Source organism: Parasteatoda tepidariorum, chromosome 3, assembly GCF_982258835.1.
Source record: "Parasteatoda tepidariorum strain Cologne lab strain chromosome 3, Ptep-v5.0, whole genome shotgun sequence".
NCBI classification, from domain to species: domain Eukaryota; kingdom Metazoa; phylum Arthropoda; class Arachnida; order Araneae; family Theridiidae; genus Parasteatoda; species Parasteatoda tepidariorum.
The window spans coordinates 35,324,808-35,339,071 of NC_141757.1; the positions used below are offsets into that span (position 1 = coordinate 35,324,808).

General features: G+C 26.3%; 1 protein-coding gene across 3 annotated transcripts in view; it reads right to left on the reverse strand.

The window, feature by feature from the left end:
- Positions 1–419: 419 nt before the first annotated feature.
- aralar1 (calcium-binding mitochondrial carrier protein aralar1) overlaps positions 420–14,264 on the reverse strand; it is a 35,247-nt gene continuing 21,402 nt past the window's right edge. For 2 of the 3 annotated variants that reach the window (XM_087159047.1, XM_087159046.1), the window contains 7 exons: positions 13,942–14,150; positions 13,774–13,854; positions 11,603–11,746; positions 8,491–8,629; positions 7,788–7,946; positions 5,231–5,321; positions 420–2,163 (listed from right to left, as the gene is read on the reverse strand). In XM_087159047.1, the coding sequence (XP_087015173.1) occupies positions 1,998–2,163; positions 5,231–5,321; positions 7,788–7,946; positions 8,491–8,629; positions 11,603–11,746; positions 13,774–13,854; positions 13,942–14,150 (989 nt within the window). In that variant the 3' untranslated portion in view covers positions 420–1,997. Of the gene's footprint in view, positions 2,164–5,230; positions 5,322–7,787; positions 7,947–8,490; positions 8,630–11,602; positions 11,747–13,773; positions 13,855–13,941; positions 14,151–14,264 lie in introns of those variants that run through there. The other variant, XR_006224861.3, reaches the window with a different exon arrangement.

A 14,264-nucleotide genomic window follows, 5' to 3' on the forward strand; every position in this document is an offset into this window, starting at 1 on the left:
TTTCTGCACCTTAAGATTAATTAAGTACACACATTTAATAACCCGAAATTTGCTAAGAAGTGTTATTATAATAGAAATTTCATATAAAATAAAACCTTTTATGTGCGAAAATTTTGAAGGTTTACTTATTGAGTGAAAATAATGTTGACAATGAGGGAAAAACCAGTCGAGTCTCTGTTTATGCTTAACAACAGTGCCAGCTTCCTCACAATAGGAAAATCACTGTTTACGAAAGAATTTTTTAATGAGCAGAAAAACAAATTTTTTAGACTTTATATTTAAATGAGGCGGTTTTCTAAAAAAAATCAAGTTAGATTGCAATGGCGCTAAGAAAATAGCAGAGAGAAAATTGAGAATTGAGTTGAAAAGGGGACATGATGGTTCTACTCCTTTTTGTTAATTTAATTCATTTTTTCCCATTTTTAGTTTTTTTGTATGTTTGAATAAATTAGTAGATTTATAACATTGAAAAAGTATCATTATGAAAAAAAATTCATCTTCTCTGATACTTTTAATTTTTTATAAATGAACCTCTTAACAATAAACAAATAATTTAAATTTTAGTAAGATGTGTTGTCCATCTATAGAAAACGTGTAAGAAATTACAATTTCAACGATTAATTTCAACTACTGAAATCATTAAAAAAAAATTCTGTACATTATTTTTACAATATATCAAAATACATTTAAATATCATGATCTTAAGTCTGAAGACAGTGTAAAGAAGAATTTTTAGTCTCGACAATTTTATGATAACAGATAATACTTTTCCTACAGGACTATAAAACAAAACACTTTAAAAACCAAACAGTTCACAAGAAAATATTTAAGGGGCAAACAAAAAAATGGAACATTTTAAGAAATTTAAGTGCTGATGAAAAAAATATATTAAAATACAAAAAGATAAAAAAAAAAATAAGTAGCCTAAAGGAAACCTGTATTTAATAAAGTATATGTATAAGTAGTAATACTATGAGGTAAAAAAAAATAGATTTGTGCTGTTTTGGAATTCTGAAGCTGGAATTTACCTGACAGCTATTATTAGATTAAAGGTAGTGAAATTATTTAGAAGATAACATAAATTCATTAAAAGGCACACATTTTAAATGAATCAAATGTAAAAAAGCAGTTTAATAGAATATATTATAACAACCAAGTTCTTTCATTCTTCGTTTTCCTTTTAGAGAAAAACATCGAAATTTTAAACAAAAATCAGCATTTCAAAATTATTTTTACGACAGTGAAGAAAAATACATAAAGCATTCTTTGGCAGACTAGCCTTAATTTTTAGAACTTGTCTAAATTGAAATAACTGAAAGAGGTTTAAGCTTTTTAGAAGAGAAAATTTAAACCAATGTGGATTTTAATTGCTATAAATTTGTTCAAGCTGCAGATTTGTCTAAATTTATTGATATCAAAACTAAATTTCTTAATGTTTGAGCAAACAATCAATTGCAGGGGTGATACACAACAGAACACTCCCTCACACACACACACCCCTTCATTGCATTTTTTATAACTAACAATTATTGCACCATTCATAGAAATAACAACAATCCATCGGGAGAGTAATGGTGCAAATGTTTAACACTATTCACAATGGGAATTATTTCCTTAACATAATTACACTAGTCAAAAAATAAATTTATGTACACTATGTTTGAAGAAGCATATAGAAGTTAGCTTGGCTAGTGGAAACAGCGGGTATAAAATAAAAAAAAAGATTCTTCGTAAAATCCATCAGCCATGTGTTCTACATATTATAAGGCTAGAGCAGAAATCTGGAAGCTGAAAGGAGTTTTGCAACATGGCTTTCGATTGATTACAAGAAGTCCCCAAAAGTTGTAAATTAAATCTAAATCTCATTCTTCTAATGCACTATAAATATTTTAGAAATATTCCTTTTGCAGAATTCGTTTTTTTAAAGTCCTATGAGCTACAATTGTCATTTTTTTTAAAAAAATACTAAAAAAAATTGCTTAATTAAAAAAATATTTTCAAGCCAGCTGTTGAGGTGTCCTAAACTTAGGGAGGAAAAGACCAAATTTGGTTTCCATGCCGCTGAATGTGGCATTGGCTAAGCGATAACCACCAATGTGATCTGGATTCAGGGATCGTTGCGTCTCTCCCGTCGTCACTTTAGTCTGTGAGCCCGTTGGCCTCCTGCAAGGAAAAAGCAGAAAATAAAAAAAGTTAGGGACAGTTACTTCCAGAACCACATGAAATATAACCAAAATGATAACAGGATCCTATTTTTAAAGTGTTCAATATTTTTTTAATTCCACCAGGTATAATTCCATATCTTTCACGATTCACTTAAACTTACCAAAGTGAGAACTGACCATCACTAAGAAATTATAACTCAAAAGAATCAATAAGGAATAATACTGGTGGTATCAAAAGAAATCTGATAGAATTTATGAAATCGAGGATGTTGCTGAATATACTAATTATATACTAGCAGTGCTAAATATACGAGGATGTTGCTAAATGCTAAACGACTAACTGATGAGAACATAACTGGAGAAATTCAATACTTTTGAAGACTAATGAACTTCAAATTAAATTTTTATTATAAAAAGAAAAAATAATTGTTATTATAAAAAGAAAATAAATAAATAATAAATGTTTATCTCAAAAAAACATCTTCTTACGCAGTCTGAGAAATTTGTCTATCTAATGATAAGTTCCCTAATGTATTTTAAAGAACAGGGAGAAAATTAAACAATGTGTGACTTTTTTTTCATCCTTACACTGAAATATAGGCTCCTATTTAAAATACACCATGCAAAAACAAATAAAAATAACATGTCTAAAATTATTTATTGTAAGAAATATTAAAACCAGAAGACTTTTTCAATTTTTCTAAATGCATCTAAAAAGGATTTTATTCCACATTCTCAAGTTCCCCCTAAAACCAACATTTTGCATTTTAAAATTAAAAGCATCCCAGATATTTTTCTTAATTTTCTAAAACATCAAGAACAACAAAAATTCCAAGATTTTTAAAAACGATAGGTAAATTAGAGAAGAATAGTCCAATTTAGTTTCATCAGAAAGCTTACCTGCGTGCAGTAATTCAAATATTACACATATTTATTCAATTTTATTTTTATTTTTAGCAGTTAGACTTTTTTCGAAACACGACTTTTCAACTTCAAAGTTATCTTGTGTACCAGTTCTAAAAAGTGACCCACTCAAAAACTATAAAATTTCAGCTTATTTCATTTACGATTAAATATGTTCATTCTTGCTCTTAGCATTTGAAATTTGGTTCAATTGTGCCTTTTTTGGCTATGTTCCTTTTGCTTGACCAATGACAACTGCCTTGCTGCTCCAAATGTCAATGATGAGCAAATAGCATGGTTGGCATTAAATTTAAAAATAAACAAATATCGTAATTCATTTAAATCTAAGAAGATTAATTGTTAAAATTCATAATATTGAGATTGAGAGAGGACTGAAAAATGAACATTTTGTTAGGTTAGAATAGTACACACTTAAATTTTTCTGAATTCTTAAAATTAAGAATTTGATGAATAAAAAAGTTGAATTTGAAAAAAATTAAAATCTGCATACAGTTTTTGGAAATTGAAGAGAGAAAGTTATTTTATACACTCCTGAGTAATTTGATGTTTTTCAGTACTTACAGAAGTTAAAAGAACCTTTTAGAAGTATAGAAATTATGTTAAGCAAAGAATGACAAAATATGAGCAAGATTAACTTAATTTTAATATTTTGTATGAAAATTCTGCTCAATTGAATAAAAAAATTAACATGTACCCACGAAATTTTTTGCATATATTTTGAAAATTTCAATCTCTTTTCCTGCTGACAACACCAATTATAAGACTCTGGAATGCTGTGTCATATTGTTTGAAAATAAAATCTCTCCTGTTTTAACAAATATTCTGTCACTTGATAAACAAAACTAGAATATTTCATAAACTAATAGATTAGGAACTTTGAAGTTCATGCAAAGCATTGATAAATTGTACAAATCAAGACAAGTTATTCAATAGAGATGCATAACTTATATATTTTTAAAAAAACAAAATAAAAATTTACATAGGTTTCAAATAAAAGAAAATATTAATAATGTAGGGAAAATGAAACACATTAGAATAGAGTAGATGACAAACATGAAGGTGCTAAACTGATCATTAATTTTTATGTCTAAATGTATACTGAAATAAATAATAAAAAAAATTCACACAAAATAACATGCGTTTCTCAGAAGCATTTGTAGCATAAATTTTATAAAGCATGAATTATTCCAACTTTTACTAAACTTATGGATCCTATAAGAAATTGAATGAGGTTGTAAGAAAATTGAAGAAAAAAAAAGTGGGAAAGCAATATATATAAAAGTGGTGAATATAAATAAACATGTATTCTAAACTTAACTGTTGGCTTCCTGATTCCTCTGATGAAGCCGTTTTGCTGCATGCATTCAAATAATAACCATCATATTATTTAAAAATTAATCCTATAGTTACAGTTCACTTTAATAAAATATTGAACTCACTGAATAAATACACTACAGATGGTTCAGACAGAAAAAAATCTTAACATGTGCTTTAGCACATCAAGATTTTTAGTTTCTTTATTTTATAATGAAGCACTCGTAAAAAATAATCAATTTTCATAATAAATTTTCCTTCCTGAAATACTATTAAATGGTTAAATTTTTAGCATTATTTATATATATATATAAAGTAATTTGTAGAATTTTAAAGCCAATAGACATAGAAAAAAACATAAGAAATAGCATATTATATATATATATATATATATATATATATATATATATATATATATATATATATATATATATATATATATATATATATATATATATTAATTCAATAAATAAACTCTTATTTCAGACATCCTTTCAAATATGAAGGAAAAAAATGAGCTGTTATACCTGACTTCTGATTAGACCTTGTATATGATAATAGCAGAATTAAAATGTTCATAAAGAAGTAAAAGTCATATAAAATTATTACTTATATTACTTACATATAATAATATAATTAAAGACTAGATTATATTTTTATATTGTATAAACATCAAATTTTACGTTCACATTCGTTAATAACTAAATTTTTTATACACATGTTTTTCCTACACTACTGATGAACTAAATTTTATTAATTTAAAAAATAACTGATATGAAAAAAACACAAGTAAAAGCTGGAGAAAAAAAAGGAATAAAGAGTTTTACCTTCCACCGAAGTCAACGTAAAACATGCGTTGCAAAATTTCATAAGTTAGAAGAGTAAAACCAAACTGAGGAGCCGACCTAAACACTCGAGCTGAAAAAAACAGAAAAACAATATTTTGCAAATTTGGTCATACTTAATAAAAGCAAACATGAAATCTATGTGTACAAAAATGAATGCTATAGGGTTGGAACATTAACAGGCCCACTATTTGGCCAGGTAAAGTTCCAGACTAAGGTAGGAAAACATTCTTCTAAAAAATCAGATCATTTTTTGGGACAGTACTACACTCATATATGTGTATCAGACTATTTTAAAAAGGGCAAACAACACATTAACAAAACATAGCCGAGAAGAATAACCAGGGCTTGGGAAATATGCTCTCCATCTGCAACCAATAAATTTTAAAGTGACAACTATATTTTTAGCCTTTTAATTATGATCTGATATTTTTTAATTATGATCTGACGATCTATTCTTACTTAGTTCAATATTTATGTAAAAAATCAGTCTGAGAATTTAACATGACCATAATCATTTTCCCATTATCGCCTGTGTATTCAATTATCTTAAACAAATCTTAATTTTCTTTATCTTTGCACTTCAGTGAATTCTACGAATTTCTGATTGCAAGTTTTGTAATATTATTAAATAAAATAGGAATTCCAAAAATCATGTTAAAATCCATAATTATGGAATTACGATCGCAAATCACATGGATTTATGATGAAATCAATGCAAACTTGAGCGAACGTAATCATTTTCCCATTAAATTCCCATGTTAATTTGATGAATTTAACATGACCATAATCATTTTCCCATTATCGCCTGTGTATTCAATTATCTTAAACAAATCTTAATTTTCTTTATCTTTGCACTTCAGTGAATTCTACGAATTTCTGATTGCAAGTTTTGTAATATTATTAAATAAAATAGGAATTCCAAAAATCATGTTAAAATCAATAATTATGGAATTACGATCGCAAATCACATGGATTTATGATGAAATCAATGCAAACTTGAGCGAACGTGGTAAAAAATCAGTAAGTAATTACTCATATTGTGATTTTAAAAATTATATGAAAAGCCATAAGTATAACCACTGAAAAAATATTTGAATTACAGTGCGAATTCCCAAAGTAAATTGGAAAATCTGTGTAACAAAACGTTTTAATCCAAATGTGCCATTCAAACCTCACTAGTAACATACCATATTAAAAATCGTGGGTTTACAGAAATTTTTTTATAGTTTATAAAGTTGTGAAAAAAAACTGCTACAATGTACCTTTTTATGCAAAATTGCTAATTCTCAGAATATATACATAATCAATTATAAAAACATAACACTTTGTACTTCGAAATTAGACAGATTATTATTTTGAAATTTCTTTCAAAAAACTTTATATCATTTTATTATGTAGTAATTAGTATTTCATTCATTTGTAATAAGCATTCCATATGTAAGTATCTGATTTTTATGCATGGATGTAATCAACAAAATTTCCAATTTGGCAGAAGAAAAAAAAACAGAAACAGGGGAGTTGCCAATATTTTTACTGGCTACCAACATTTTGCAACCTGAAAATAATACAATTTTTACTTTCAGAATAACTTTGGTTGCAAATGAAATTTCTAGTATAATTTAATTAATTAAGTACTCAACAGCTCATATTTTGGGATCTATCATACAATGTCTCGTTAACATGATTTTGCAAAAGTTACAAAATCAAAATTTTAGATTATCAGAAGTCTTGAGAAAAGTTTGTCGGAAAATAAACTTTTGATTCTTGAAAATCCGCATATCAACAATCTTGAGATTCGTGAAATAGCAGAAAAATCACATGCTATTCAATAATGTAGAAGGAAAAGTAGATCCTTGGGCTTGTAAGCTTGACAGTGTGACACCACGTATATCAAAAAATGAAACACTCTTGTAAAATGAATTAACATTCATTTTAAAAAAAAATTTTGTAAAAAGTCGAATTTTTGATTTTGGCACAAAAATGGCCAAAATAATATACTTTTATCAGTTTGTATCACCTTTTTTAATTCAGCAAATGTGTGGAACCGTCTCATAAATTTGTGACAAGAAACATTCAGAAGACTTTTATAAAATGATTAGTATCATTTTATTAATATTCATTCATACCAATATTTTATTTAAATATGTAATTAAGTTCAAAAATTCAGAATTCAAATAATTTTAAAATAAAGTTTCAATAACCTTGAAATGAAAACACAGTGAATATTCTGCTTGACATTTTTATAAAAAAAGTAATATGGTAGATGCTAACTGTATGATGTGCTAACAGTACACATAAATAATTACTGTAGATACGTTGAAATACTTTTTTCTTTTTTAATGAAACAGTTTAACATATACTTACAAAGGGGTATCTTATACCCAAACCTACCTAGGGTATTGTTTTTATTCTAATGCAGTTGTAAGTAAAAAATATGATTGTCAGAATGGAATGATTATGAGAACAAAAAGGGTTTTTATTTTATTTTTAAAAGATTTAAGCCTTGAAGTTAAATGGAAAAATATTTAATGAATACCAGGTCCTCCTTTCCAAAATGCTGCTCCACCTTCCTCCTTCCATATCTTCCTACATGCATCTAGGACGCCTGTGTAGGTTGTCTGTCCTTCACGTGCTGCAACCTGCAGTCGAGTCTTTATGACATCTGCCGGCGTTACTAAGTAGGCAGCTGGGACACCTTCAAGTAAAAGTTGTAATTATGTTACAGTCATTTTGATTAATATATTCTTTAAAATTTTGAAGAAAAAAAAATTATTTTTTTTGAGGCTAACATTTACTTTATGAAATTTTTTAAAATAAAATTATTGAAAAATTATTTTCCTTAGTATGATTGTAATTACTTTATCAGAATTAAGTAATTTTTTGTATAAGTTATTATTCCCTTGAATGAGTAATTTTTCTTTTTCAAATGCCTATTACTCGGAATATAATTATTGTAACTGTAAATTTTCACCTCATATCAGAGGATCCGATTTCAAATATTCATATTAGCAATATTCAATACATTGTTTTAAGGAAAATAAAATTTCTGGACAATTTTAGATTTTCCTTGTTATCTGTGAAAATCTTAAAACTCCTTATTGATTTTAAAAACTTGATAAGCTGTGTTTACCTTTCATTAAAAGTTATTAGTTTAAATAAAAAGAAAAAAGACAGATGTCTAAGTTAAGATGTGAGTAAAAAAGATTAATTTAAGATTAAAACAAACAAAGTTCAGTTACCAGCTATGCAAGCAGATAACAGTAAAGAACCGGCTCCGTTATGGCCGTCAGCATCAGCAAATTTAAGTTTTGTATGAGCATACACCGGGAAATAGATGGCTGAGAAAGGTATGTCACGAAGGAAACATGCTCTCGCACCCTGAAATCAAAATGTCACAAAAAGAGTTTTAAAGAACAACATATTACAATAATCACAGTAATAATTTTCTTTTTACAATGTAGCAAAATGCCATTAAAAGTCATTACAAAAAATTAGATATTTACTTTTTAATTTTACCTTTTCAAATTAATTTTTAACCAATAATTATATTGACTACGAGGTAATAAATATTGACATTTAATGTTCAACAATTACCATTGAACAATACCTTTCATAGGCTTGGTAATTAGAAACGTGACATTTAACTTCTATGCAATAATAACCAGGGTATGAAATAATAAAATGAACATAATTCAAAAATAATTCCAAATTAATAAAATAATGAATAAAATAATGCAAAAAATATGAGATATAATAACTGTTTGCCATGGAAGAAAACATTCATACTAAATAGAAGTAACTGCATAAGAAAAATAAAATTACAAAAATAACAAACTATCTCTCCTTCATGTATGTATATATATATATATATATATATATATATATATATATATATATATATATATATATATATATATATATATATATATATATATATATATATATATATATATATATACATATAAATATAAATATATATATATATATATAAATATATAAATATATATATATATATATATATATATATATATATAAATATATATATATATATATATATATATATATAAATATATATATATATATATATATATATATATAAATATATAAATATATATATATATATATATATAAATATATATATATATATATATATATATATATATATATATATATATATATGTATATATATATATATAAATATAAATATATATATATATATATAAATATAAATATATATATATATATATATATATATATATATAAATATATATATATATATAAATATATATATATAAATATATATATATATATATAAATATATAAATATATATATATATATATATATATATATATATATATATATATATATATATATATATATATATATATATTTGGCAGTCGGTTACAGGAGTGGAATTCCACTCAGCTTTAAAAATCCTAATATTTTTAACATTATATTAATGTACGCAAATTTAAAATTTGAGTCATCACTTTTTTATTAGCTTTATATCTAAGCGATGTTACTATTGTTTTGTTTTGGCTGTTATTACTATTGTTTTCTATGTGGCTTTTAAAATCCTGATACATTTAATACCATACATTAAGAAATTTTCAAAATACTCAAATTAGACTTCTGCCATAAATTACCAAACACTATTTACCATAAAACTATGGGGGGGGGGGGAATTTAATGTTTCCTGGCATAGAATGAAAAGAATACTTTAAATGCTCATATCTTGCAGTTTTTAACAAATTTTTTTAAAATTTTAAATTTGTATTTTTGTTATAAAAAATTTTAGAAATTTGAAAAACTTCAAAATCAGAAAGAGTATTTTCTATTGTTCAAAGGAAGTGCATATATGTACATATACATGCATGTGAGTTCTCATACATATCAATAAAGTTTAAAACTTTAAAAGTTTAAAAAAGAAAAAAGTTTAAAAAAGAGATTTGAAAAGTTTAAAAAAAAGAGAGATTTGAGAGATTGTCAATAAATTAACAATGTAAAGGAGTGTTTTCAAACACCCTATCCCAAAAAATAGAGCAATAAACATATGACTTGTGTTAATTATTTTGGTTATCATATGCAATAATTGCATAAAAATTCAAAAACCTAACTTAAGTATTCAAGGAAAGATGCACAGTTTGATTAAAAAAAAAAAGCTAATTTTTTACCTTACATTTTCCTATTATGATAATAGAAATGTTCAGTAAAATTACACAAAACTTTTGGTGTAATTTTATATATATATTTTATATAATTTTGAAATTTGAAAAATTTCATTAGAAATTGTGCAGGAAACAAGCATTTAAAGTAGTCCTTTCATATTGTACAAATGCAGGAAACATTTAAAAAATTTTGCAGTGAATTGTATTTGGTAACTAAAGAAAAAGACTAATTTGAATGTCTTGAAAATTTAAATGTTTTTAGCAATTTTCTAAGTAGCTTTAGTATTTTTTTAAAAAAAATTCCAAATCATAAGGGGTTTTCCCCAAATTTCATATTGTATCATAAAACGAAATTTAATAATAATGATTGTCCAGGTTACAAAATGTGATGACATAAAGAAAGAAAACATACGAAAAAAAACTTTCTTTAAAAAGATATGTCCTCTAAAATGTGGGTGACATTTTCAATAAATATTGTTTAATGATACAAAATATATCAGAGCTTTCTTTCTTAAATTTTCTTAAGCTTATTAAACTTTTGATCTATTTAAATCAGACTTTTTGTCATAAGTTACCAAATACGATTCAGAACAAAATTATGAAGTAAAAAATTTTAAATGTTTTGTAGGAAAAGATTACTTTAAATCCTTATATCTTGTGCAATTTTAATGAATTTTTTTTTTCAAATTTTAAAATGATACTTTAGTTATTAATTTAAAATTACTCCAAGAATTTTGGTTCATTTTATTAAATACTTTTAGTTAAATTTCAAAATTATTATAAAAGTTAGATAATTATCAAGGAAATTTTAAAAAAATGCCAGAAACTAAAAATGTCTATTCCGGTATTGTAGGGTTGTGTGTGTGTATAGATACAAATATTCAAAAACTGCTTTTATCATTTAACTTTGAAATTAAAGTCAAAAATGAAATTCATTCTTAGACAGAATTAGTTATCTTACGAAAGATGCATTTCTTTTAAAAATTTAATCGCTGCTACAAATAAGATTTCTTAATGCTGTAATTCTATTTTTCTAAAATATTAAGAAATGTCTTAACGAAATCATAGATTTTATTAAGTATGTGTACAGACATTTAAACTATGCTTAAGTATTGTAATAAATCAAAATTTACACTTATGTTTTTCTGGACACTATTAAATGTTAAGAAATAGAGGCCATACCTTGTACAAACCTGTAATACCTAAATCTTTCATAACACTCAAGGCACGGACTTTGCGGCCAACCGCTGCAATCTCTCCTGCAACTTGAAGCCTTATTTTCACAATTTCTAAGGGATTTGTGAACATCACTTGAGATGCACCAGCCTAAATAATAAAATATAAAAAAATACTAAAGTGCAAAAACTGAAATAAACCTACTTATTGAGAAAAATAAAGGCTGCAGAAAGAATGCAGCTAGATTAAGGAGCTATATGTGCTGATTTTAATAATTTGTATCCAGCTCATTGTGTAATTTGATAAAACTAAAAAATCCGAGGGTGAGAATATTGTAAAAAAGGGGAAAAAACACTCAAAAGATAGAGGAGAAGAAAAAAAAGCCTGTGTAAATAGCAATCAAGAACCATTTCAAGATATCTAACAATCAAGATATTTTTTAATGCAGCTTTCATGAGGAAAATGTCTATTTCATTTCAGTTAAGTATGCAAAGATACTATTTCTGAATGAAAAATTTTAAGACTACAAATTTGTAACAAATCTCAAACAATTTTTGGCTCATTACTTGATACTATTTTTATCGAGTGGTATGGCAACAACAAAAAAAATGTTCATTGGTATTTTATGGAAGTTTGTTTCATGCTTTGCTAATCTGCACTTAATATAATTTTAATTATTTATGCGACATATTTAATGAAAAATACGGCAATCCAATAAAAATTACAGGATTTGTTCAGAAAAGTTTGCTTTTACCATCATTTTCAGGATCATGGGAAATACACGTTTTTCTTTTCAGTAATAAAATCATTCACCAATACTTTCGTCAAAACACAATCTTTTTAATCAAATGTACAATTTTATCACATTTGGCGACGTGGCAAATGCTTAGGGCAGGCCCGGAGTTTTACAGCTAGCCAGAAAATTAATCCAAATTTCAGTCTTTTTTTTTTCATGCGCTGAATAAATTTTTAACACACATAATTTGTAATTAGAACTGTTCAATGAATTTTATTAGTTTTCCCTGCTATAGAATACAAATTAGAATGTTTCACAGAAATTTACCCTTTCTCATATAATAAGACAAATTAGTTATTTTTAAGCCGATTGCAAGCTTATGTTTTGAAGCGATCTGAATAGAAACAAACTGACAGTAGTGTAAGCAATTATGAGGGGATAGAGAACACCAGCGACTGGAAGGGGGATTTTCTTTAAAAAAAACTTGCACAATGTTGATCTAATATGCTTGAATGAATTAAAGAAAAGCAATAGAGAAGTGAGTAATTACTCAAACCTCTATAGTGGTCATTTTGGTATGACCAGTATAGAGATTTGATTGGTAGTCCTAGGAAATCTTCATTTCATGTGCTCAGAATATGTTCTAGTAAAATTTAATTAAATACTTTTAAGTTAGGAAAAGTCAAGAAAAAAAAGTAGTAAGCTTGTGTAAGTTTTTTAAAACTTAGTGCCTCGCAAAGTTGATTTGCGGCCAAGATGGCTGTGCCAGTCATTTTAGTGTAATGGGAACCCATTAAAGAAATTGGATATACTAGGGAAGTATTATGTTAAATCTATTGAAGCATATCTCGCTAGCTCAGTTTTAGCGAGAGATATTTTTACGATTCATAAAAATTTTTTGACCACTTTTGATGAAAGATATTTCTGAAGAGAAAAAAATCACCATAGAAAAAATTGAAAGCCATGTATCTGTTGACAATGATGATAATGACGAATATGAAGAACCTCGAGCTGAACCTGAACCATCCCCAACACACTTAATAACTATTGAATGCATAGAAAACGTTTTAAAAAGTAGGGATGAAAATTATGATATTTATCGGACCATGAATCTTACCCAAATAAATATAACTCAACAATAAGGCAGTTCAAAGTTAAAATAACTAACTTCTTTTGTACTGCACAGAAAAAAATAAACAAACGAATTACAATATTTACAACGCAGTATAAATAAACTTTTACGATTTTTTCAAGCACTCGATTATTCCAGTTCCTTAGGGTTTATTATAACAAGTTTGATTATTTAAACAAAACAATTTTATACAGAAATTTATGAATAAGGTCATTGTGCCTAAATGTGAATGATTTTGGCAGTGACAAGGCCTCAATATTTTTGGCAGAAAATAATTGAAGGAAAGATTCTGAGAAAAACTGTACTTACACATCCACCGGCTAAGATTTCACCCCAGAGTGGGATCTCCCCTTTTGAATTTGTGAACTTATCCCGCACCAAGTCATTCATCTATTACCAAATAAATAAGTATATATATTACTTATAAGAATTTGTTACAATCACTATTTAACATCAACTGATGAATTCTCTTTATACCGTTAATTTAATAGCTTTCTCGGGACAAACACCCACGAGTTGGGGTATCAACCCCCTGTACAGTCCAGTGAAACCTTCGTGCCGGATGACTTTCTTCGCACAGTCGAAGCTGTTTCTGTACATCAACTCCCCAATGTAGGAACCTGTTCTTTGATTTTGCATCCTAGTTTTTACTAAATCTATGGGATAAACAACGGTTGCACCAGCAGCTATAAAAAAGGAAAGGAACATTTAGGAAAATAATGAAACATGTATTGCAAAGCTTTTATAAAATGAAATAAGCATGGAATGTTTAATACAATTCATGAAGGTAAAAAAGTAAA